The following is a 26,284-nucleotide window of genomic DNA, read 5'->3' as shown; positions in this document are numbered from 1 at the left end:
TGGCAGGAACTTTGGGTGGGTGCGGAGCACTACTCTGTTGTGATGAAATTTGGTATATGGAGCATGAGCTACCAGGGCTTGAAGCTCACTGACCCTACGAGCTGAAGTAACTGCCACCAAGAAAATGACCTTCCAGGTCAAATACTTCAGATGGCAGGTATTCAGTGGCTCAAAAGGAGGTTTCATCAGCTGGGTGAGGACGACGTTGAGATCCCATGACACAGCAGGAGGCTTGATAGGGGGCTTTGACAAAAGCAAGCCTCTCATGAATCGAACGACTAAAGGCTCTCCAGAGATGGCTTTACCCTCCACACGGTAATGGTAAGCACTAATCGCACTAAGGTGATTCCTTACTGAGTTGGTCTTGAGGCCAGACTCCGATAAGTGCAGAAGGTATTCAAGCAGGTTCTGTGCAGGGCAAGAACGAGGTTCTAGGGCCATGCTCTCACACCACACGACAAACCTCCTCCACTTGAAAAAATAACTCTTTTTAGTGGAATCCTTCCTAGAGGCAAGCAAGACCCGGGAGACACCCTCAGACAGACCCAACGCAGTGAAGTCTACGCCCTCAACATCCAGGCCGTGAGAGCCAGGGACTGAAGGTTGGGGTGCAGCAACGCTCCGTCGTTCTGCGAAATGAGAGTCGGAAAACACTCCAATCTCCACGGTTCTTCGGAGGACAACTCCAGAAGAAGAGGGAACCAGATCTGACGGGGCCAAAAGGGCGCGATCAGAATCATGGTGCCGCGGTCTTGCTTGAGCTTCAGTAAGGTCTTCCCCACCAAAGGTATGGGAGGATAAGCATACAGGAGGCCGGTCCCCCAATGGAGGAGAAAGGCATCCGACGCTAGCCTGCCGTGTGCCTGAAGTCTGGAACAGAACAGAGGCAGCTTGTGGTTGGTCTGAGAGGCGAAAAGGTCCACCGAGGGGGTGCCCCACGCTCGGAAGATCTTGCGTACCACTCTGGCATGGAGCGACCACTCGTGCGGTTGCATGACTCTGCTCAGTCTGTCGGCCAGACTGTTGTTTACGCCTGCCAGGTACGTGGCTTGGAGGAGCATGCCGAACCGACACGCCCAACGCCACATCCCGACGGCCTCCTGGCACAGGGGGCGAGATCCGGTGCCCCCCTGCTTGTTGACGTAATACATTGCAACCTGATTGTCTGTCCGAATTTGGATAATTTGGCAGGACAGCCGATCTCTGAAAGCCTTCAGTGCGTTCCAGATCGCTCGGAGCTCCAGGAGGTTGATCTGCAGATCCTTTTCCTGGAGGGACCACAGACCCTGAGTGTGAAGCCCATCGACATGGGCTCCCCACCCCAGGCGAGATGCATCCGTCGTCAGCACTTTCATGGGCTGCGGAATTTGGAATGGACGTCCCAGGGTCAAATTGGTCCGGATGGTCCACCAGAGCAGTGAAGTGCGGCAACTGGTGGAGAGGCGGATGACATCTTCTAGATTCCCGGTGGCTTGGAACCACTGGGAAGCTAGGGTCCATTGAGCAGATCTCATGTGAAGACGAGCCATGGGAGTCACATGAACTGTGGAGGCCATATGACCCAGAAGTCTCAACATCTGCCGAGCTGTGATCTGCTGAGACGCTCTGGTCTGCGAGGCCAGGGTCAAGAGATTGGTGGCCCTCGCTTCGGGAAGGTAGGCCTGAGCCGTCTGGGAATTCAGCAGCGCTCCTATGAATTCCAGAGACTGAGTTGGCTGGAGATGGGACTTTGGGTAATTTATCACAAACCCCAGCAGCTCCAGAAGTTGAATAGTGCACTGCATGGACCGGAGGGCTCCTGCCTCCGAGGTGTTCTTGACCAGCCAATCGTCGAGATATGGGAACACGTGCACTCCCAGCTTGCGTAGGTAGGCCGCTACCACCACGAGGCACTTTGTAAACACTCGTGGGGCAGAGGCGAGCCCAAAGGGCAGCACACAATACTGAAAGTGCCGTGCGCCCAGGCGGAATCTGAGATACTGTCTGTGGGCTGGCAGTATCGGGATGTGCGTGTATGCGTCCTTTAAATCCAGGGAACATAGCCAATCGTTTTTCTGAATCATTGGCAGAAGGGTGCCCAAGGAAAGCATCCTGAACTTTTCTTTGACCAGGAATTTGTTCAGGCCTCTCAGGTCTAGGATGGGACGCATCCCCCCTGTTTTCTTTTCCACAAGGAAGTACCTGGAATAGAATCCCTGCCCTTCCTGCCCGGGTGGTACGGGCTCGACCGCATTGGCGCTGAGAAGGGCGGAGAGTTCCTCTGCAAGTACCTGCTTGTGATGGGAGCTGAAAGACTGAGCTCCCGGAGGACAATTTGGAGGCAGGGAGGTCAAATTCAGGGCGTATCCGCACCGCACTATTTGGAGAACCCACTGGTCGGAGGTTATGAGAGGCCACCTTTGGTGAAAGAATTTTAACCTCCCTCCGACCGGTAGATCGTCCGGTACGGACACTTGTAGGGCGGCTATGTTCCCATGGATCCAGTCAAAAGCCCGTCCCCGGCTTTTGCTGTGGAGGCGCAGGGGGCTGCTTAGGCGCACGCTGTTGACGAGAACGAGCGCGCTGGGGCTGTCCCTGTGCCTGACGAGGCCTTCGGGCCGGCTGGTTGTACCTACGCTTTGCAAAAGAATAGGGTGCAGCCTGCCGGGCCCGGGAAAAACGCCCGCCCGTGGGGGCGGGTGCTGAAGGCGCCCGGTGGGAGAGCTTGTCGAGAGCGGTTTCCCGCTGATGCAGTTGGTCAACCATCTGCTCGACCTTCTCGCCAAAAATATTATCCCCCCGGCAAGGGACGTCAGCCAGTCTCTGCTGGGTGCGGTTGTCCAGGTCAGAGGCACGCAGCCATGAGAGCCTGCGCATCACTATACCTTGGGCCGCAGCACGAGATGCCACGTCACAGGTGTCAAAAATCCCCCTGGACAGGAACTTTCTGCACGCCTTCAGCTGCCTGACCACCTCCTGATAAGGCCTGGACTGCTCCGGCGGGAGCTTATCGACCAGGTCCGCCAGCTGTTGCACATTGGTCCGCATGTGAATGCTCATATAGAGCAGGTAAGATTGGATGCGGGTCACGAGCATGGAGGATTGGTAGGCCTTCCTCCCAAATGAGTCCAGAGTGCGAGCCTCCCGCCCCGGGGGGCGCCGAGGCGGTATCCCTCGAACTCCGTGCCCTCTTGAGAGCAGAATCCACGACCGCTGAGTCATGGGGCAATTGGGGCCGCATGAGCTCTGGGTCAGAGTGGATCCTGTACTGGGACTCTGCTTTCTTTGGAATGGTGGGGTTAGTTAGTGGTCGCACCCAGTTCCGAAGCAGCGTCTCCTTCAGGACATTGTGCAGCGGTACCGTGGAGGACTCTCTAGGTGGTGATGGATAGTCGAGGACCTCGAGCATCTCGGCCCTCGGCTCTTCCACAGAGACCACGGGAAAGGGAATGCTTATAGACATATCCCGCACAAAGGAGGCAAAGGAGAGACTCTCAGGAGGTGAGAGCTTCCTCTCCGGTGACGGCGTGGGGTCCGAGGGAAGGCCCGTAGACTCCTCTGAGGAGAAATATCTCGGGTCCTCCTCTTCCCCCCACGAGTCCTCATCCTCGGTATCGGACATTAGCTCATGTAGCTGAGTCCGGTACCGGGCCCGGCTCGACGTCGAGGCACCAGGGTCTCGGTGTCGTCGAGCGGTGGACTCCCGCGCCGGCGGGGACGGAGCTCCCTCCATCGACGTCGACGGGGACTCCACCTGCGTGGCAGTCGAGACCGGCACCGCAAGCGGCGGCGGTGTCGACAGCCCCGGCGCCGGGCTACAGCTCGCCGGCGCCACAGTCATCGGCGCCGGGGGCGCAAGCACCCCCGGGGCCGGCACAGCCTGGCGCATCAGCCCTTCCAGGATCCCCGGAAGGATGGCTCTGAGGCACTCGTCCAGGCCCGCTGCCGAGAAAGGCGGGGGGGCTGGTAAGGGTGTCGGTGCCGGAAGCTGCTGGGGCCCAGGAGACGGCACCGAGGTGCCGGAACCCCGACGCGTCGGTACCTCCACAACCGACGGAGACCTCTCCTCTCGATGATGACGCTTCGGCGTCGACTCCTCTTCGGGGTGCACCGAGGGCTCCCGGTGACGGCGCTTCTTATCCTTCTTTCGGTGCACGTCACCGGGGCCGGAGGGCATGGAGGAGGAGGAGGTCGATCCCCCTCGGTCTCGAGGTACCGGGTCCGACAGGGTTCGGTCCCGTGGCTCACGAGTTGAGGGAGTAACCGGGGCCGATTGCCCACGCGGTCTCTCTACCCCACTCTCGCCGGCGGACCGGCGGGCCGACGGGACCTGTTCTCCTGGGGTCGCTGCCATCGGTGCCGATGTCTCGGGCATCGATACCGGTACCGAAGAACCGGCCTTCGATACCGATGCCGTCGAGGTCGACGTCGAGGGGCCGGCGCAAGTTCCAAAAAGACGGTCCCGCAGAACTTGCCTCGCAACCTGAGTCCGTTTCCGGAGACCGAGACACAAAGCACACGACTTGAGGTTGTGCTCCGGCCCGAGGCACTGGAGGCACCAAGCGTGGGTGTCGGTCTGCGAGATCGGCCGGCCGCAGCGACCACACTTCTTAAATCCACTCGGGACCTTCGAGGACATCGACGGAAAAATCGCGTCGGCGAAGTCAAAGTCGGCAATGGTGGCTAAAATCACACCACGAAAATTGAAACCGACCGAGCGGCTACTAGGCCGCAACGAGGCGTCCCCGCTGGAAAGCGAGGGAAAAGGAGGAGCGCGTGCTCCACACGCGCAAAGTCTTTTTTTTTTTTTTTTTTTTTTTAACAGAAAGAAGTAAAATAATAAAAGGAAGCCAGATAGGCCAAAACGACGATCCGCGTAAACGCGGTCGAAAAATCCGGCGGCTGAGTCGAGAGAGAGGCTAAAGCACAACTCTCTCAGTCGCGGGAAAAAAATAACTGGCGGGAGCGGTCGCGCACGGGCGGGAAGACGGCCGCGCATGCGCGGTGGGCGTGCCCTGCGTGCCGACCGTCCCGCGAAGCTTTTTTCCGGTTGGTGGGGGCTGCCGCGGACGTCAACCCAGTCGTGAGAACAAGCAGCCTGCTTGTCCTCGGAGAAAGTCAAGTAGGGGCAGTCAAATTGGGGCAGTCTAGATTTCCCCAATTTGACTGCCCCTACTTGACTGACTGTACATTTGTCCAAATGCATCAAAACAGCCATACCTTAAACAGAGAGGGGGGGGGGGGGGGACAAAACTAAGGCCGTTCAGAAGTTAGTTGTGGCAGCCTCTGGCATTGAGGCTTTATATTATATTATTTATTTATAGCATTTATATCCCACATTTTCCCACCCACAGGCAGACCCAATGTGGCTTACATCAGTCTGAAAAAGGCATACATTAATCCGGCATAAACAATCAAGTACATGGAAGTAGGAGAGATCAGTGAATAATTACAGAGAAGGGGAAGGGGTAATAAAGTTAAGGATGTGGTTAAGATAGTTACAGTTCAGCAGTTATGGATGCAATGGTGGGACATTTGCGTAAGCTATTCCAAATAAGGTGGTCTTGAGGGTTTTCCTGAAGGTCAGATGATCGGGAGTAATTTTAACAGATTTAGGTAATCCATTCCACAAATGAGCACCAACATAGGGGAAGGTGGATGTGTAAGGTAAAATTATGTATAATCATACCTGATAATTTTCTTTCCATTAATCATAGCTGATCAATCCATAGACTGGTGGGTTGTGTCCATCTACCAGCAGGTGGAGATAGAGAGCAAACTTTTGCCTCCCTATATGTGGTCATGTGCTGCCGGAAACTCCTCAGTATGTCGATATCAAAGCTCCATCCGCAGGACTCAGCACTTAGAGAATTACACCCACGAAGGGACACTCTGCCCAGCTCACCACCGCCGAAACGGGGGAGGGGAATTAACCCAGCTCATCCCCACACAAGTGGGGGAGGGGAATCCGTCCAGCTCATCCCCGCGGAGCGGGGGAGGGACACCACACCCGCCGATGCGGGGGGATCTGGCTTATCCTGCAACCGCAACCGCGGGAGGAGCTGACTGACCCTAACACCGCCGAAGCGGGAGGGGTACAAAGCTGCCCTACAGCCGCACGAAGCGGGAGGGAGTGCCGGCAGAATTTTAAGTCTCAATCCAGCCCCGTAAAACGGAGGGGAGAGGAATGCAGCAGCTCACTGTAACACAAACTCGTCTTAACTCTTGAAGAATCCAAGTGAAAAAACTTGAACACGAAGTCTTTCTGAAGTAACTGAAGACTAAACTTGAACCTGAAATGCAACCAGAATAAAAACAGTACAGATATCTGGGAGGGGCTATGGATTGATCAGCTATGATTAATGGAAAGAAAATTATCAGGTATGATTATACATAATTTTACCTTCCATATCATCAAGCTGATCAATCCATAGACTGGTGGGATGTACCGAAGCAGTACTCACCCAGGGCGGGACATTGAAATCCCTGACCTCAACACTGAAGCTCCAAACCGGGCCTCCGCCCGTGCAGCCACAGGCAAACGGTAATGCTTGGAGAATGTATGAGCCGAAGCCCAAGTTGCCGCCTTGCATATCTCTTCCAAGGAGACGGATCCGGCCTCTGCCATCGAGGTCGCCTGAGCTCTCGTGGAGTGAGCCTTCAGCTGGATAGGCGGCACCTTCCCCGCGGCCACATAAGCCGCTGCAATGGCTTCCTTGACCCATCTTGCCACTGTAGGCTTAGCAGCCTGCAGACCCTTACGAGGACCTGCAAACAGGACAAACAGATGATCCGATTTCCGGAAATCATTGGTCACTTCCAAGTATCTGATGATGACTCGTCTCACATCCAGATATTTAAGAGCAGAGTACTCCTCTGGGTAGTCCTCCCTACGAAAGGAAGGGAGACAGAGCTGCTGATTCACATGGAAGCGAGAAACAATCTTGGGCAGGAAGGAAGGCACTGTGCGAATAGTCACTCCTGCCTCAGTGAACTGCAGAAAAGGCTCTCGACATGAGAGCGCCTGGAGCTCGGAAACTCTTCTGGCTGAAGTGATAGCCACCAAAAAGACTGCTTTCAACGTCAGGTCTTTCAGAGATGCCCTCGACAAGGGTTCAAAAGGCGGCTTCTGCAATGCTCTTAGCACCAGGTTGAGATTCCACGCAGGCACCACTGAGTGCAGAGGAGGGCGCAGGTGATTCACTCCCTTGAGAAAGCGCACCACATCTGGCTGCGAAGCCAGGGAAGCACCCTTCAGGCGGCCCCTGAAGCAAGCCAGAGCCGCTACCTGGACTTTAAGGGAACTGAGCGACAGGCCTTTCTCCAGACCTTCTTGCAGGAACGCCAACACTGAAGAAATTGGAGCAGTGAAGGGAGAAAGTGAGCCTGCTTCACACCACGCTGCAAAGATACGCCAAACCCTGGCGTAAGCAGTAGAAGTAGAGCGCTTCCTCGCTCTTAGCATAGTGGCGATGACCTTGTCTGAGAAGCCCTTCTTCCTCAGACGCTGCCGCTCAATAGCCAGGCCGTAAGACCAAAGGGGGAGGGATCCTCCATCACCACGGGACCCTGATGTAACAGGCCCCGCTCCACTGGCAGCCGCAGAGGATCGTCGACTGAGAGCCTGATCAAGTCCGCATACCAGGGACGTCTGGGCCAATCCGGACCCACCAGGATTACCCTGCCGGGATGCTTTGCCACCCGGTCTAGCACCCTGCCCAACATGGGCCAGGGCGGGAACACATAGAGAAGCTCTTGTTTCGGCCACTGTTGGAGAAGAGCATCTACTCCCAGGGATCGAGGGTCCCGTCCTCTGCTGAAAAAGCGCGGCACTTGGCAATTGGCCGATGACGCCATCAGATCTAGGCTCGGCTGGCCCCAGCGCTTCGTGATGTCCAAGAACGCCTGAGCAGATAGCTGCCACTCTCCGGGCTCCAAGGTATGGCGACTGAGAAAGTCCGCCTTGACATTCATGACTCCGGCAATGTGGGCCGCTGAAAGCTGCTCCAGGTTCGCTTCCGCCCACTGGCAAAGATTCATAGCCTCCTTGGCTAGAGGGGCGCTCTTGGTACCTCCCTGGCGGTTGACATAGGCCACAGCCGTGGCATTGTCCGACAGAACCCGTACAGGCTTCAACACCAGTAACGGGATGAACTCCAAAAGCGCCAACCGAATGGCTCTGAGTTCCAGGAGGTTGATAGACCACTTTGTTTCTGCAGGAGACCAGAGCCCCTGCGCTGTCCTTCCCAAGCAGTGGGCTCCCCAGCCCGACAACGAGGCGTCCGTCGTGACGACAATCCACTCTGGGGTCACCAGAGGCATTCCCGCAGACAACTTGTCTGTCTGCATCCACCAGCTCAGCGCCTTGCGCACTGCTGGGTCCAAGGGAAGGCGCACAGCATAATCCTCCGACATCGGAGTCCAGCGCTGCAGCAAAGAGTGTTGAAGTGGTCTCATATGAGCCCTGGCCCAGGGCACAACTTCCATCGTGGCCGTCATAGAGCCCAACAGCTGCACATAGTCCCAAGCCCGAAGGGGAGAGGCTACTAGGAACTGGTCCACCTGAGCCTGAAGTTTGACAATCCGATTGTCTGGCAGGAACACTCTGCCCACTTGGGTGTCGAATCGAACTCCCAGATACTCCAGGGACTGAGTCGGGCGCAGCTGGCTCTTCTCCCAGTTGATGATCCATCCCAGGGAGCTCAAAAGAGCAACTACCCGGTCCACAGCTTTGCCGCACTCTGCATAAGAGGGGGCTCGGATCAACCAGTCGTCCAGATAAGGATGGACTTGTACTCCTTCCTTTCGCAGGAAGGCCGCTATGACCACCATTACTTTGGAAAAGGTCCGCGGAGCAGTAGCCAACCCGAACGGGAGGGCTCTGAACTGGAAGTGTCGGCCCAGGACTGCAAAACGCAGAAAGCGTTGATGAGGAGGCCAGATGGGAATATGCAAGTATGCTTCCTTGATGTCCAAGGATGCCAGGTACTCCCCTGCCTTCACTGCCGCTATAACAGAGCGGAGAGTCTCCATGCGAAAGGGCCGCACTTTCAAGGCCCGATTGACCCCTTTGAGGTCGAGGATAGGCCGGACAGAACCTCCTTTCTTTGGTACCACAAAGTAAATGGAGTAACGCCCCTTGCCAAGCTGACTTTCTGGCACCGGAACGACCGCACCCAGGCGGATCAGATTGTCCAAAGTCTGCTGCACTGCCACAGCTTTGACCGGAGACTTGCAGGGAGAGAGTACAAACCCGTCTCTTAAGGGTCGGCAGAACTCTAGCTTGTAGCCGTCTCTGATGACTTCCAGCACCCAAGCGTCTGAAGTTATTGTGGTCCACTCGCCCAGAAACGAGGACAGCCGTCCTCCAATCTGCACTGGGGCGTGGACCCAGACCCCGTCATTGGGTACGAGACCCTGGGGGAGGACCGGAGGGAGCACCTCCTGGACGGCGGTCTCTGCGAAAGGAATGCTGCTTGGTGGAGAAATTCCTCTTAAAGGAAGAGGGGGCAGAAGAACCCGACCTGCCCGGGCGGTACCGACGGGCTTCCTGAAACCGTCCTCTGGAGGTACCGGGACGAGCACTAGCCCGAGCCCTGACCTCTGGTAACTTCTTGCCCTTAGACGTGCCGAGATCGGTCACGATTTTGTCCAGCTCGACCCCAAAGAGCAGCTTGCCTTTAAAAGGCAATCTAGCCAGGCGGGATTTAGAGGCGTGGTCAGCAGACCAATGTTTCAGCCAAAGCCACCGCCGCGCAGAGAATGTCTGAGCCATGCCTTTAGCTGAGGCTCTCAAGACATCACACAGCAAGTCTGCCAAATAGGCTAAGCCCGATTCCAGGGCCGGCCAATCAGCCCTCAAGGAATGATCCGAGGGGGAAGCCCGCTGCACCATAGTCAGGCACGCCCTGGCCACATAGGAGCCGCAAACTGAGGCCTGCAAACTTAAAGCAGCTGCCTCAAAGGACGACCTTAAGGCCGCCTCCAATCTTCTGTCTTGGGCGTCCTTTAGGGCCGTGCCACCTTCCACCGGCAACGCCGTTTTCTTAGTCACCGCAGTGATTAAAGAATCCACGGTAGGCCACAGATAGGCCTCACGTTCACTCACAGCCAAAGGATAGAGGCGGGACATAGCCCTAGCCACTTTAAGGCTCGCTTCTGGGACATCCCATTGAGCCGAAATTAAGGTGTGCATGGCATCATGCACGTGGAAGGTTCTAGGCGGGCGCTTCGTCCCCAGCATAATGGCAGAGCCAACAGGGGCTGAGGGAGAGACGTCCTCCGGAGAGGAAATCTTCAAAGTGTCCATGGCCTGTAACAACAGGTTGGGCAAATCCTCTGGGCGAAAAAAGCCGCGCTGCAGAGGGGTCATCCGCTCCATCTGAGCGGGGATCCGTCTCCTCCAAGGAATCCGCAAAGGACCGTTGGGAGACCTCAGACACGCTGCCCTCATCTACATCGGAGGAGACAAATTCCTCCAAGGCCTGGGAATCAACCCGAGGACGTTTACCTCTGGGAACCTCAACCTCTTTACCAGACGAGGGAGCAGGGGCAGCATTGTGCATGAGGAAGGCCTGATGCAGCAGCAAAACAAACTCGGGGGAGAAACCCCCCAGACCGTGCACTTCCGCAGCCTGGGTAACAGCCCTAGACGCACTCTCAACCGGCGCTCGCAAAAGCGGGGGAGAGACATGCTGCGCATCCAAAATGGCGTCCGGCACGAAACTCCGCGAAGGAGCCGCGCGGGAAGAACGGCTCTTAACTTTAGCCGCTTCTGTGCCGTCGCCCAAATTAAGGGCGTTCATGGCATTAATGTCTCCAACCTCAAGGGCGGCCCAAGAAGAAGCCGTCCGAGCCGCGTGGCCGGCCAAGATGGCGGAGGTGAGGAGCGGGGGATGGGCGTTTATGGCGGGAAAAACCGCCACGCCAGAGGAAGGACCGGGACATTCATCGGTCACGAAACTGTCACCCAACAAGGGCGAATCAGGCTTTAAGACCCCCGCATCCCCTCTAGAAGCGCTCAAGCGACCCAGGGAGCGACCCTTTGCGCCCTCGCCCTCCGACGCCATATGCCACGAGGAGAATAATCGGGGAACCCCCTGCCCGCTATAAAAAGGTAAAAATTACCTGCTGTCCGCTCCGAGTTGTAACGACCTGGTGTCCCAGTGAGTAGCTGCAATAGACGCTTAAATAAACGTCGAAATAAACGCCTTTAAGGACGTTCAAAATTTTTTTTTTTTTTTAAACGGAGCCAGCGGGAGGGGGGAGAAAAGGAGGGACCTGGCACCACCAGGTTTGCACTTGCTCAAAAGAGCCCTCAACCCCAGGCACTCAACAAAACCTAAAAATTAGGCTTGGAGGCCTAGCCAGAGCTGCTGCTGTGTGTGACCACCACCTGCAGAGATAGAGAACATACTGAGGAGTTTCCGGCAGCACATGACCACATATAGGGAGGCAAAAGTTTGCTCTCTATCTCCACCTGCTGGTAGATGGACACAACCCACCAGTCTATGGATTGATCAGCTTGATGATATGGAAGTGGCTTTATACTTGAGGCCAGAACATGTTGGGTAATAGAGAGTTAAGTACGAACGAGATGATCTGTGAGAGTTCCTAGGCGGCAAGTTGATAAGGTTATCCATTTAAGCTGGAGCTTCACTGTAGAGGATTTTATGCATCAGGGTGCAAACTTTAAAAGTTATCCGGTCTTTGACGGGCAGCCAGTGTCATTTCTCACGTAGTGGCCTTGAACTTTCGAACCTCGATTTTCCATAGATCAGCCTTGGAGCTGTATTCTGGGCAGTTTGTAATTTGTTTTGAAGCATTTCTTTGCACCCTGCATAGATTCCATTGCAATAATCAATATTGGTGCCACAAGGCTCCCCCACCCCAACCCTATGATTCGGCAGATGCTCAAGTCATGCTGGGAAATTCTTCCACCATGCACCCCAGCAATTTGAGTGAGAAGCTGGAGATATGGGGGTAGTGGTCCAGGAGCAAGATACCATGTTAAGGGTGGCTGCCACACCAGGCATGTCATCTTGTACCCACTAGTTTGTGTATACTGTCAAAATGTATTCACTCCATCATAGATGCAAGCCCATCTTGTGTAAAAACCTAAAGGGGGGCGTCCATCATATCGACAATGTTCCTCCACAGCACCTGAGCGTCTTTATAATACAACCTGACAAAATCTGCACAATTGCAGCTAAAAATGAACCCACGTACATTTACACATAGTAGAGTGAAGTACACAAGATGCATATTTGATATACTATGTATGTGCTTTGCAGTGCAATTTTTCTAGCAAAAAAGGTGCCGGTACTCAAATGCCAAGCCACCCTTCAGGGGTGGGGTGATCACTGAGGGACTCACTCCACAATAGCCAGGCCCCCTGCAACCAGTCACAGAATCTATGACAAAGGCAGAATTGGTGTCTTGAGCCTGAGCTCTTTCATTAAAACTTATGGTCCATGGGTCAATTTTAGGAGACACTGGAAAAGGTGCTGTTACTCAGTACCCGAGTACCCCCTCAAAAAAAGCCCTGGTGCTTTTTGTACTCTCAAACTGTTCCCAAACTATGCCTATAAACACACCTACATGCAGGTCACAAGAGTATTCACCTTCCTGTCACTGTGTGTACTTTTGGGTACATATAACCAGTGGGATAATTTTACAAAACTCATTCTGTGGCTCTGCCTATTGCAACCTTCCATCCAGCAATTTGCTGGAGGAAGGATCCTGGAACCCCTTGTTAAAACGACAAGTACGTACGGCTAGGCTGATCTAGTCTGCCCAGTGCCGTAGCGAGGGCGGCTGGCACCTGGGGTGGGTCGCCGCCGCGCACCCTCCCCCCGCTGGAACGCATTGTAGCTTACTTTTCAACGAGGGGCGGGCCGATCCGCCCCCGAGCCTACGTCGCTGGGACCTGCGTCGGTTCCATTGGTTCCTTGCTCTCTCTGCCCCGGAACAGGATGTAACCTGTTCCGGGGCAGAGGGAGCAAGGACCCAACGGAGACGACACCCCCCCCCCAGCGGCGTGCACCCGGGGCGGACCGCCCCCCCCCCTACGCCACTGAGTCTGCCCATTCCTCATGTGACACCAGAGTGTGCCCTATACTGTGGAGCCCTCCCAGTAAGTCAATGGGCAGACGTGAGATGAACAGAGCTGGGGAGAGCCCTTAAAATAGAAGTTGGCAGTGCATCGCAGCATCCTCTTGCTCAAACTGTTTTCTGTGACCTGTGAAAGAAGGCACAAAGGTTCAACTCCCACTTCAACTCTTTTTTTTAATAATAATTCCAAGTCTTCCAGAAACAGAAAAATATCTACTGCACCTAAATATATAGGACACCTGCAAGCCTGAAGGCTATTGAAGTGGCGTATATTCAGATATAGAATGTATTTTTCAGGTCCTGGAAGGTTCACATTTACAAAAAAAAAAAAAAAAAAAGAGTTATATTGGGGTTTGAACCTGTGTCCCTTGGGCTATAGCCCACTACACTAACCACTAGGCTATTCCTTTGCTCTGCAGGGATGTCTCTATGGCCATATTTAAAATTAAAAAAAAGCCATACAAGTGAAAAATGTAGAAAATGGAGGGGGGGGGGGGGGCAGCATTTTTAGTAGACTGGTCCTCCAGACATCCCAGGTACTTATCTCAGCATTGCTTTTTTTTTTTTTCAAAAATGGTCTGAAAAGATAAATGCACAAAGCACAAAAACTTGTTACAAATGGTATTTTAAAAAAATTAAAAAATGGTAGTTTTGAAAATGGTCATGTTTTCTATGCGGTTTTGGGTCGTTTAGTGCACAACGTCCAAACTCCAACTTGGACATTTGAGCCTGTCTTTTGCAGCACATTAGAGATTGGGTTCTAGCTATGGAGGATTATACACCTTTGGGTTTGGAGAGGGAGTTTTTTGCTGACCACTTTCAGTTGGTGCTTTGCTGAGACCACTGAGGGAGGCTTGGCATTCACTGATGTCTGTTTGAGGTCCTTCTTCTACAGACATTTTAACTGTTGTTGGGAGTTTGGACTCCCCCCCCCACCAGGCATGAAGAGCAAAGCATTTCAGAGATGGACCACAGTTGGGATTAGCCTATTAACACATGTACTACAGGCAGATGGGACCATAATGTCTTTTGAATCTTTGCTACAAAATGCCACAGTTCATAGGACATATACACAGGGCCACTGAGAGTCAAAGATGGGCCCAGGGCAAACGGTCTTCAGGGCTCTGCCATCGCTCACCCACTGTAGCCACTGCTCTGCCACTGCCGGCCCCCTCCTGCAGTAGCAAAAGAGAGAGAGTGCTCTGCTGACTATAGGTCCTTCTTCCTGCCGTGTCCCGCCTCCTGTGAAGTAACTTCCTGTTTCCGCATAGGCAGGATACGACAGGAAGAAGGATCTGTGGCTAGCAGAGTAGTTTCTTTTGGTCGCCGGTGCCGGGCCCTTCTTGGAGGCCGGACCTGGGGAATCTTGCCCCCCCTGTTCTCCCCTTTCGGTAGCCCTGCAGATGCCTTTGCCTATATGCAGTTAACCCGTTATATACATTTACAGAGCAAGGCTTTTTCTGCTGGGGTGGAGGTGAACTAAAGGAGATTTTAATCAAGAGGTGCATAGATAAATATTTATTTATTTTTATTTATTTTCTGCATTTATATCCCACATTTTCCCACCTCTTTGCAGGCTCAATGTGGCTTACAAATACCATAGTGGCGAATAAGAAATACAAGTAATATTTCAGTTAAAGAATAGAGAATACGCAATATAAATTGGTAGAAAAATAGATAAACAGTACAATTCAGGTATTTAAGAACAAGGGTAATGAAAAGCATTCAATAATAACAATGTGATAAAGTAACCAAATAAGAATGATTCAATGTTAGATTGCGTTGATTCATTACAGTTATAGGTTATTGGAACAGTGTTTATTACAAAGTTGTGTTGAACAGTGTTGTTACGGAATGATTGTTTTTTTAGGTTTTTCATACAGTTTGAGAGGAGTGGCCTAGTGGTTATCAGTTTCTGTCCTACATAAAGTGATTTGCCAGATCCTCCCTACAAAAACCCAAGATATAGTGCAATGGTGGAATGAAGAGTTAGGGCTAGGGCTAGAACCAGCAGATTTTAGTATGGCATTGTCATTCATCCCTAAGGTAGTACATAGTGCGACTTTACGAGAATGTTATTTTCGCACACTTACCAGATCACACTTCTCTCAAGTAAAAGCTTTTCATGGAGGTTGTATTCTATTTCTGTTTTGTCTTAAATGTGGGGAGTTGGATTGCATACTTTCTCACGCTTTATGGTCTCTCAACCATATCCAACACTTTTGAGGCACTATTATACGTGCTTTGAGTAGAGTTCATTATACTTTCATCTCAGGGGATTTTATTTGGGAAAATGTATAGATGTGGAGCCTTTGGAGAAGGGGGGGGGGGGGATCTGCTTATTCATAAAGCATGTGCAGTTGGGAAAAATGCTGCATACAAGAGAGCCCCCCCCCCAACTGATTGGGTTTGGAGAAGTGCCTTTCATAACCTAATGGTATGAGAGGCCCAAGAGGCCAACCTTATTGTGAATAGACAGAAAAAAAATTCATGCTTATATGGGAGCTTTATATCCAAATGCCACCTAGGGCAGGCAGTCTGGTGTTGAATGAGCTACACTTATAGACCACAGGGATCTTCCAGTTTGGCCTCCTTTTAAAGGGGTGGAGGTAGGATTTGAGAAGTATGGGTCTGCCGGGGGGGGGGGGGGGTTGAGGGGGTTATAGCTGGGATTTAAGGCAGGCTGTAAGTTTGTCAGGAGGTTAAAAGAACCCAGGCCTTCTGTGGTCATCACTATGTGATCTTTGCCATCCCGGTCTAGGGTAAGGAAGAGGGAGAGAGTATGATAAGTAAAATTATTACTTTGCTAATGGACTATATCTTGTTACTGTTTTCCTTCTGTTGGATGTGTGGTTCTTTGTGCTATTTTCTGACTTCAATAGAGATTTAAAATTAAAAACAAAAATACCTCCTTGATAGCTGTGAATGAAGACACACTGTGCTGTAGCCCTAGCAGCCTCTAGTTTTGATTGATATGGAAGTCCAGAACAGCAAGAGAAAGCTTCTAGGCCAAAAAAAGACTCTCATGGGTCCTCTTACCATTGTTATGATGTGCTGTGAAATTAACTTTACAAATGATCACATGGCTGGCAGTTAGGAGGCAGGAATGATCTCCCACTGCCCCAACTGCAGGGAAAGGAATTATTGCAGGGACTAAATAAACTGTGCTAGACTTAATTTGGGGATAGTCAGGAGATGCTGACAATTAGTAAGAGAAAAACAAAACAATGACATATCTATAAAAATAATTTAATGTTACTAAAATGTTCTAAGCGCTGGGCTTGTGTCTCCAGTACCATGGACTCAGGCTCTGTCTGAATGGTTGCAATATGCCGGAGTTGGGGGGCTACATCTTTGTGTAATAACACCTGATGCGCACAAACAGCGTTGGTAAAATTTGTGTCAGTAAAATAATTAGGTTAACCTGGAAGCCTGTTGTAAAAAAAATGTTTTTGTGACTTGGTAACCTTGGGAGCAGTGAGCAAAATGGCCAATCAAATACAGTATTTTGCTTCTGGGGAGAACATGGTCTCCGTGACGTCATTGGGTCATGAAAAATCTATTGTAAAATCATGAGTCTACCCCCCACTCCCTTCCCCAAGAAAACAGTCATAATTTGATTGAACAGTTGCTGCCTTTCCTTATACACGTAGCACAGCTTGAGAAAATGTCAGCTGTTTCAACTGAAAAATAAGTATGAGGAGCACACGAAGCCTGCGTTGGCGTTCTCCCATTTGTTACCATACGCCTGCCCTTACCGAGCGGCCAAGGACTGGCTGGCAGCCAATCAGCTCTTGAAAGCTCCACATTCACCATGGAAAGATAACAGGGAAAGTAGCTCTCTTTCCTTCTCTGGATGTTAGTTCATTACCATCCCCATGGCCAGTTCTCACAACACTTTCTCTTGGGCTCCCAATTTTATAACAGGTCACCTAGGTTCAGAGGGCAAGAAGGCGCTTGCATTTAACCTATTTTATAAAGACATGTAAGCGCATGGATGTTGTTATGAAATCGCACCAGGAAAGCTGCAGAAATCACAGCTAAAATGAAGCAGTGAGCATTTAGGCCTGCTTCTGAGCAGTGGAGCTGCCAAGAGGAGGGGGCGGGGGGGGGGGGGAAGGATTCCCCTGGCGCAGCCTCCAAGGGGGGTTTGGCGCCAGAAGGTTTTGCTCCCTCGGTCTGTGTCTCTCCTGCTCCTATATGTCAGGACCTGGGTGATTGCATTAATGCGATAACCTGGATCCTGGCACACCAGTGACAGACCAAGGGAGGAGCAGATGCAGGAAGGTAAAGGGGTAGGGAGCAGCAGCCCGAGTAGGGGGGGTATCAGTGACAGCTCGAGTGGGGGGGGCATCAGCAATAGCCCTAGTAGGGGGCAGTGGTGAAGGCCCAAGTGGGGGGGGGGGGGGGGGCAGCGACGGCCTGAGCGTGGGGGGGGGAGTGGCGGCGGCTCGAGTGGGGTGGGGGGGAGTGGGGAGGTGGTGGCGACAGCGATGGCCCAAGTGGGGGGGGGGGGGGGCTACGGCAGCCCTACCTGGGCCCGGCTCTGTCTCTCAGCAACCCTGTTTAGCAGCTGCAAATGCATGTATTTTATAAAATTGGAAATCTGCCTGTGCTTTGCCCAAAAACTGCTGATAATTGTGCTTGTGTGTCATCATGCATACTTTTACACATGGAGTAGTTTCATACATGAGGGTCCTGTAATATACATGAAAATTATCCCCATACAGTATAATTGTGCTGCAGTGGTCAGAGGGGATATTCAGTAGCACTGCCCAGTTAAGCATCGCTGAATAGAGCTTGCTGACCTGCCCAGGATTTTACATAGAAACGTAGAAAATGATGGTAGATAAAGAGCATATGGCAGGCTTGTCCAAACTTTTTTTTATCGGGAGCCACATTTAATAGTTTGTAACATTCAGAGCAGGGGCATAGCCAGACTTCGGCGGGAGGGGGGTCCAGAGCCCGAGATGAGGGGGCACATTTTAGCCCCCCCCGGTGCCGTCAACCCCCCCCAGCCATTATCGACCCCCCCCCCCGCCACTGCCGAGCCCCTGCGCCATTGCCGACCCCCCCCCCGCCGCCAACTTTGATGACCCCTGCCGACGACCCTCTCGACCCCCCCTCCTGCCACCAACCTTCCCCCGGCGTCGCCTACCTTTGCTGGCGGGGGACCCCAATCCCCGCCAGCCGAGGTTGTCTTCTTCCCGCGAAGGCTTTGTTCTGTTTCTGACATCCTGCATGTTCTACATGCAGGACGTCAGACTCACAGAAATAGAATGAAGCCTGGCTGATCTGCAAGGCTTCGTTCTGTTTCTGTGAATCTGACGTCCTGCACATACAATGTGCAGGACGTCAGAAACAGAACGAAGCCTTCGCGGGAAGAAGAGGACCTCCTCGGCTGGCTGAGATTGGGGTCTTCCGCCAGCAAAGGTAGCCCACGGCGACGGCGAGAGAGGGTTGGCGGCGGGAGGAGGGGGTCGAGAGAGTCTTCGGCAAGGGGGTCCAGGGCCAAATCTATGAGGGCCCAGGCCCCCCTGGCCCCACATAGCTATGCCACTGATTCAGAGGACCAAGACACGTGTGTGTGCACGCGTGAGCATACTCAAGCTCTCTATTTCTCTTCCATGCTACCCTGCCTTCACCCATTCTCTCGCTTTCTCATATGTATCTCTCCTGTCTTCACCCATTCTCTCTCTCTCTTTCTCTGATATGTACCCCCATGCCCCCTGGCATGTAGCATTGCCCCTGTCTCTCTCTTTCTCTCTCTCTCTCACTCTTCCTTCCTCCTCTCCCCCTGCACCATTTGCCATATCACTTTTTTTTTCTTTATCTCCCCCCCCCCATGCAGCATTGCCCTTGTATCTCTCTTTTTCTCCCTCCTTCTATGCAGTATTTCATAAGTACATAAGCATTGCCATACTGGGACAGACCAAAGGTTCATCAAGCCCAGCATCCTGTTTCCAACAGTGGCCAATCCAGGTCATAAGTATCTGGCAAGATCCTAAAACAGTACAATACATTTTATGCTGCTTATCCTAGAAATAAGCAGTGGATTTTCCCCAAGTCCATTTTAATAATGGTCTATGGACTTTTCCTTTAGGAAGCCATCCAAACCTTTTTTAAACCCCGCTAAGCTAACTGCTTTTACTATGTTCTCTGGCAACGAATTCCAGAGTTTAATTACACGTTGAGTGAAGAAATATTTTCTCCAATTTGTTTTAAATTTACTAATTTGTAGCTTCATTTTGTGCCCCCTAGTCTTGGTATTTTTGAAAAGAGTAAACAATCGATTCACGTCTACCCGTTCCACTCCACTCATTATTTTATAGACCTCTATCATATCTCCCCTCAGCTGTCTTTTCTCCAAGCTGTAGAGCCCTAGCCGCTTTAGCTGCCTTTCCTCATAGGAAAGTCATTCCATCCCCTTTATTATTTTCATCACCCTTCTCTGTACCTTTTCTAATTCTACTATATTTTTTTGAGATGCGGTGACCAGAACTGCATACAATATTCAAGATGTAGTCGCACCATGGACCGATACAAAGGTATTATAATGTCCTCGTTTTTGCTTTCTATTCCTTTCCTAATAATACCTAACATTCTATTTGCTTTCTTAGCCACCGCCGCACATTGAGCAGAGGGTTTCAATGTATCATCAATGATGACGCCTAGATCCCTTTCCTGGTTGGTGACTCCTAATGTGGAACCTTGTATTACGTAGCTATAATTCAGGTTCCTCTTTCCCACATGCATCACTTTGCACTTGCTCACATTAAACGTCATCTGTCATTTAGATGCCCAGTCTCCGAGTCTCATAAGGTTCTTTCTCTGCTGTCTCTCCAGCCCATTCAGCATTGTCTGTCTCTCTCACCCACCTCCTATTCACTATTACTCTCTCTCTCTCTCTCTCTCTTTCTCCTAATCTAGCATTGCATGGGAGGGAAGAAAAACAGTGGTTTTTCTTCCCTCCCATGCAGTCTTGCCCTGTTTCTGTTTTCCTTTTCACCATGTTTCTGTTTTCTTGTCCACCCATCCAGTCTTGCCCTATTTCTCTCTCTCTTTCCATCCATCCAGTTTTGTCAATGGAATTTCCTTCCAAAAAAATAGTCTAAACCATGTTTAAACTCAGGTTAATACTGCACTCATTAAAAAAAAAAAAACTTTCTCTAGTTTTCTCTTTCTTTCTCTCTCCCCATGCTCCCAAGTCCTTTACTCATTCTTCCTCTCTTACATGTACCTTCACCCGCCCACTGTCTTCACGGTGTCTCCTTCCAGTCACCTGCTTGCTTCAATGAAGATTGCTTCCCTGGCTCAGATTCTCTGCTTCCTCGTGAGTGGTCCAAAGAAGCTCCAGATGAAGTTCTCCAATGGGATCCCTACTTCTCTGCCGTGACTTATCACCATGAGGTCGAGCCATGCTGCACTGGAAGTCGAGATTTGTCTCATAGTAATAAGTCTCACAAGACTTGATACCATGTGAACAGCCTCAACTTCTGCTGCTACAGGGCTCAAGCTCTTGGTTAGATCTGTTGTGGCAGAGAAATGGATCCTATTGGAGGACTTCACCCGCGGGCCACGGGTTGGACAAGCCTGCTATATGGCCTATGCGGCCTTTCTATCCATATCATCTACTATATGTTCCTCTTCCTTAGATCTTATGTAGTTGACCCGTGCTTTCTTGAATTCAGATACAGTCATCGTATTCACCACCTTCACCAGAAGGCTGTTCCATGCATCCACCACCCTTTCCATAAAGAAGTATTTTCTTAGATTACTCCTGAGTGTATCCCCTTTTAACTTCATCCTGTGCCCTCAGTTGAAAGAGACTTGCCTTCTCTGCATGTATGGTACTGAGATACTTGAATGTCTATATCATATCTCCTCCCTCTCACCTTTCTTCCGAAGTATACATATTGAGATCTTTAAGTCTGTCCCCATACATTTTGTGGGAAGACAACTGACAACTTTAGTAGTAGGCCTCTGGACTGTTTCCATCCTGTTAATATCGTTTTGAAGATATGGCCTCCAGAATTGTACACAGTACTCTAAATGAGGCTTAAATTACAGCAGAGGAGATTTAAATGATACATTATGAAGAATTCTGTAAGTGTGAGAATAGTCAAATATTGTAACAGAGTTCCCAGGAAGGTGGTAGCATCTCCATCAGTGGAGGTTTTAAGAGATTAGACACATCTGTCAGAGGTGATAAAAGTGGAGTCAGTCCAAAAGATAGCAGGATAGATGGACCTTTTGAGATTACTTCCACCTCTCAGTTTTTGAGAGTCTCAAGATGACCTCTTCTGGCTTTTTTCAACCCTTGATTTTAGCAATAAAAGTAAGTAACAAATAAGGATGGAGAATTTATTACTGGTACAAAGTCCTGATTGACTGACTGATTGATCGATTGATACATTTATTTATTGGGATTTATTGCTCTTTTTTTATGAAGAGATTCACCCAAGGCAGTGTTCAAAAGGTATAGCATGACATAAACATCTTACATTGTGTTAACAGCGTAGCAAATGTGAGCGTAAAATACAATCAGTAACAAACTTGGAGATAGGTAAATTAAATCCTAGTAATAGTAATGACATGATATAGTCTCAGAAATATCCATATTAGAACAGCACAGTAGAACATTCATATAACAGAAATATGATACAGGTTTGCAGGGACCTCATTCAATATATGGTCCCTAAAAAAATTGGTGCCAAATAAAACCGCACAGTGCTATTCTATAGACCTTGCCTAAAGTTAGGCGCAGTTTATAGAATACACTTAGGGCCTGTCCTCATGACTAAAATTTAGGAGTTATGCCAAGTAAAACCTGGTGTAAATGACTGCACCTAACTTAGGTGCAGATTGGGCATATTCTGAAAAACTGCACGTAATTTTTAGGAACATCTATGACCCGCTTATGCCCTTCCCTTGGCCACGCCTCCTTTTGAGATTTGCGTATTAGAATTTACACCCACCACTTTTACTAAGCTACGTAGGCGCCTACGTGAGCCCAATGCATGTCAATTTGGAGTTACCTCCCGGCTATCACGTGGCCTGAGCAGGAATTTAGATCTTTATGTGCTTCCGCTATGCGTGCCAGAAAAATAATTTTTATTTTCTAGCGTGCAGCAGAAACCGGGCGATAATCGTCATTCTACGTGTGTAGACCATTACTACCCGGTTAACGGGTGAGACCTTACCGCTAAGACAATGGTTGGCAGTAAGGTCTCAGGCCCAAAATGGACACGTACCAATTTTTATTTTGCCACACCTTCATTTTCAGCTAAAAAAACCCCACCGGCCTTTTTTGCAGGTGCGCTGAAAAATGGACCTGCACGCGTGTACACCAGCGCAGGCCATTTTTCAGCACACCTTAGTAAAAGGACCCCTTAGAAAGTTGTGCGTGTAAATTCTAATTAGTGCTGATAATTGCTCGTTAGTGGCCGATTATGGGCTCTGATTGGCTTGTTAAATAATTAAAGTTGCCTGCGCAAATTGGCTGTCATATATAGTATTCCGGGGGATGATGTACAAGAACATTCCTATAATGTAGATATGATACACACGATATCTATCTGCTAACACATTTGCTTATTTCCGATCTGACGAAGAAGGGCAACCTTCGAAAGCTAATCAAGAAATGTATTAAGTTATGTCCAAATAAAAAAGGTATCATCTTATTTTCTTTTCCATGTTTTATTTTGTTTGATTTCTATTGATAACCTTTAAGAGTGGACTAACACGGCTACCACACCTCTCTACAGTACAATACAATGAAACATCTTAATAGAGAGCCACTGGTGGAAAGAGGGAGATGTTTAAGAAGAGGTTGGATGGGTTTCTGGAAAACAAGACCTGCTTAAGTCTGAGAAGTTGATCAAGGAAGATCTTTTTTTGTTTTTTGTAGGTATATGCAGCAGGGAAAAGAGATTGGTGGTGGTGGTGGGGGGGGGGGGGGGGCAAAGATTAGCAGAGTATTTCTCCTATCGGGAAACAAACCTTATAGAGAGGTAATGATCTGCTGTATGCTTTGCTACCAGCTACCCACCCTTTAACCTAAAGAAGAATTTTTACTGTGAACTGGTCTCATCCTCTGTTGTTTTTTCTTTCAGTGCTTCCAAAGATGTAGGAGTTGGGAAGGTGAGGGACATCTCCTCCTTCCGTAGGCACTTCCGCATGGGGTTTCTGACCATGCCTGCCTCTCAGGAGCATGCGCCCCACCCCTGCGCCAGCAGCATGGCCCCCCGCTCCCTGTCTTGTCATTCCGTGGGCAGTGTGGAGAATGGAGGGGGTGATGGAGCAGCCGCTGGCAGGAAGCCCCCAGCTAAGCCAAAGCGGCATCCGAGCACCAAGCTCAGTACGTCTGGAGAAAGCAAGGCTACTGGCACGTCCGAACATAGCGGGATGAAGAAGGCTGGTAAGATAAAGATGATAATCCCTCCCCTCATATCTTGTGGTCTCTAGTATCTGATAGGAAATACCACCTTCACCCTCTGTAAAGCAAATTATTCCTACTTCTGCTCCTTTGCAATTCTCCTAAGACCCTATGGGGTAGTAGTGTAGTCAAGATTGATATTTTGGTGGGGCCCAAGGTTACAATGGTTGGACACTGGACAGTTCAGATGTTGACAGCGCCTTCAGTTTTTCTCTCATTGGCCTGTTCTGCTGCCAGTGAGTGGGTGGGCCTGACTCCACAGTTGCTACACCCCTGCAGTGGGGGTGGTTAAGGCAGCCATATTTGAAGTGCATTGGATCTTGGATTTATTATTATTATTTGTTGCATTTGTATCCCACATTTTCCCACCTATTTGTAGGCTCAATGTGGCTTACATTGTTCAGTCATGGCGATCACCATTTCCGGAGTGAGAGATACAAGTGGTATTACATTAGAGGTCATGATTGGCAGAGTAGATTAAACAGTCAAGTATAAAGAGTTCCTATTCGGGATTAGAGATAGAATGGTGTTGTGTTAAAGTTCATTCGTGGTAGAGTAGACTTTGGTAGTCAAGTATAGAGAGTTGGGTATTATTTAGTTCGGGCTTGAGATTCGTTGTCTGGTAGTTAGGCGTAAGTGAATTACAATTTAGATAAAAGTAAGGAGCAGGCTTATAAACTTGGCTGGTCAATATTCAGATGGTTGCAGTGAGCATTTTACTAATGTCTCATCGGCTTGGATATTCAACGCCACACCATGTTTGGGTACCAGCTTTGAATATGCAGGTGAGTGGTGATACCCAGAAGTTAGGGCTGCTATTTACAGTACGTGGCCCTGCTTGCCTCTTTATTTATTTGGGCGTTAGTGCTGAATACCACCGATGCCCACATAACTTCAAGGGTCATCCAGGATCACTCCAGCTCTGCTCCTAGACCAACACAGCATAGCCAATATTCAGTGGCACTTCCCAATTAAGTGGTACTGCATATTGGCAGCTGGCTAGTTCAGCTCCTGCCTATTTATTTATTTATTTTTGTTACATTTGTACCCCACGCTTTCCCACTCATGGCAGGCTCAATGCGGCTTACATATTGTATACAGGTACTTATTTGTACCTGGGGCAATGGAGGGTTAAGTGACTTGCCCAGAGTCACAAGGAGCTGCCTGTCTACTTCAACCATACTGAATATCTACCCTGAAAATATAACCCAGCAGTAACCTATTTGGTTGGTGGAAAATTGGTTTATTTAGTTTTTTTAATTAACATTTTCTTGAGTTTTATCCAGTACAGCCTACAACTTCTCAAAAAAATATAAACAATAAACAAAAAGTATATAAACAAGCTCATACAGAAACCCCTTTCCCAACCTTTCTCTCTATACTCCCCAATCCCCATACCCCTTCCCGCCTAATATCCTTCAGTGGCAAACATAACGTAAAAAAAAAATAACACCACATTCCTCCAAACATATCAATAAAAAATGCCAAAAGGGTCATAGGCACCAAATGGATATGGGGATCCCTCTAGTCTTCTGAGCAGAAACATAAGAGAGCCTCCAATCTCCAGCACCCAATAGCTGAATCAATGACAAAAGATATCATATAATCATTCAACTGTTACCCCCTCCCCTCTGCATCCCCAAATATTTCAACGCTATCTTCATCTTCACTTCCCACACCATAATAGGACAGGGTTCCATGCTTTGCAAACCTTCTCCATCGTACCACACATCCTGGCAGACTTCAACTACATTTCCATTACCCTCCCCACTTTCATGCATCAGTCTCACATCGTGAGTGACTGTGCATTCCAGCATGCTGTCAGCAACACTCTTCATACATTTAAAATCAATTTCTGAAACAGTTATATAGCATTGCCATACCAGGAGCATGATGCAAAAAAGCTGCAACTTGCAGTCCAAAGGAAAGTCTACTGCATGATGTTTGCCCATCAGATTCTATATAGAGCCCGCTCTTTCCTGCCCTGAAGAGGCCACTAGACCACCAGGGCACGACGATAAGGTACAGGAGGGGAGGAGAGGGGAGGACAGGACACCCTGAGACCCATCCACCAGCCTGCCCGTCCATCTGCAAACCCAGACAAACAGGCAGGCTGGCAAAACCCCGCAGTGTCAAACCGGACATATGGTAACCTTACCCATAGGTCCTGCATAACAGAGCATGTTCTTATCAGATGTGAGAGCATCCCACTGTCCTACATCCTTTCCAGCATAAATTGTGGTAACCCCTCCCCATCACATCCAACCTCACTGGTATTAAATATCTCTGCTCTAAACATTGAAACATGACGGCAGATAAAGGCCATATGACCCATCCAGTCTGCCCATCCTCTAAGGGGCATATATTCTATAAGTAGCGCCTAAAAATCAGCACCAAAAATGTAACATGCTTAGTGTAATTCTATAAAGAATATGCATACTTTATAGAATCACGCGTAGGCATAAACTGCACCTAATTGTAGGCACCTGTAATTAGTTCTGCTATGAGCAGGCTTAAACGCAGGCGCCTACAGTTAGCTGCAGTTTGGTCATATTCTGTATCAACGTGCATAAAAAGATATAATGGAATTAGAAAAGGTACAGAGAAGGGCGACGAAAACGATAAAGGGGATGGGACGACTTCTCTATGAGGAAAGGCTAAAGTGGCTAGGGCTTTTCAGGTTAGAGAAGAGATGGCTGAGGGGAGATATGATAGAGGTATATAAAATACTGAGTGGAGTGGAACAGGTAAACA

General features: G+C 49.9%; 1 protein-coding gene across 1 annotated transcript in view; it reads left to right on the top strand.

Annotated features, from left to right (window-relative positions):
- LOC115458289 (neuronal tyrosine-phosphorylated phosphoinositide-3-kinase adapter 1-like) overlaps positions 1-26,284 on the top strand; it is a 99,485-nt gene that overhangs the window by 26,700 nt on the left and 46,501 nt on the right. The window contains exon 2 of the mRNA XM_030188152.1: positions 23,208-23,512. Within this exon, the coding sequence (XP_030044012.1) occupies positions 23,208-23,512 (305 nt within the window). The remainder of the gene's footprint in view (positions 1-23,207; positions 23,513-26,284) is intronic.

This window comes from Microcaecilia unicolor, chromosome 14 (assembly GCF_901765095.1).
Source record: "Microcaecilia unicolor chromosome 14, aMicUni1.1, whole genome shotgun sequence".
Taxonomy (NCBI): Eukaryota; Metazoa; Chordata; class Amphibia; order Gymnophiona; family Siphonopidae; genus Microcaecilia; species Microcaecilia unicolor.
The sequence above is the reverse complement of the archived record's forward strand: the minus strand, read 5'-3'. Positions and strand labels throughout refer to the sequence as shown.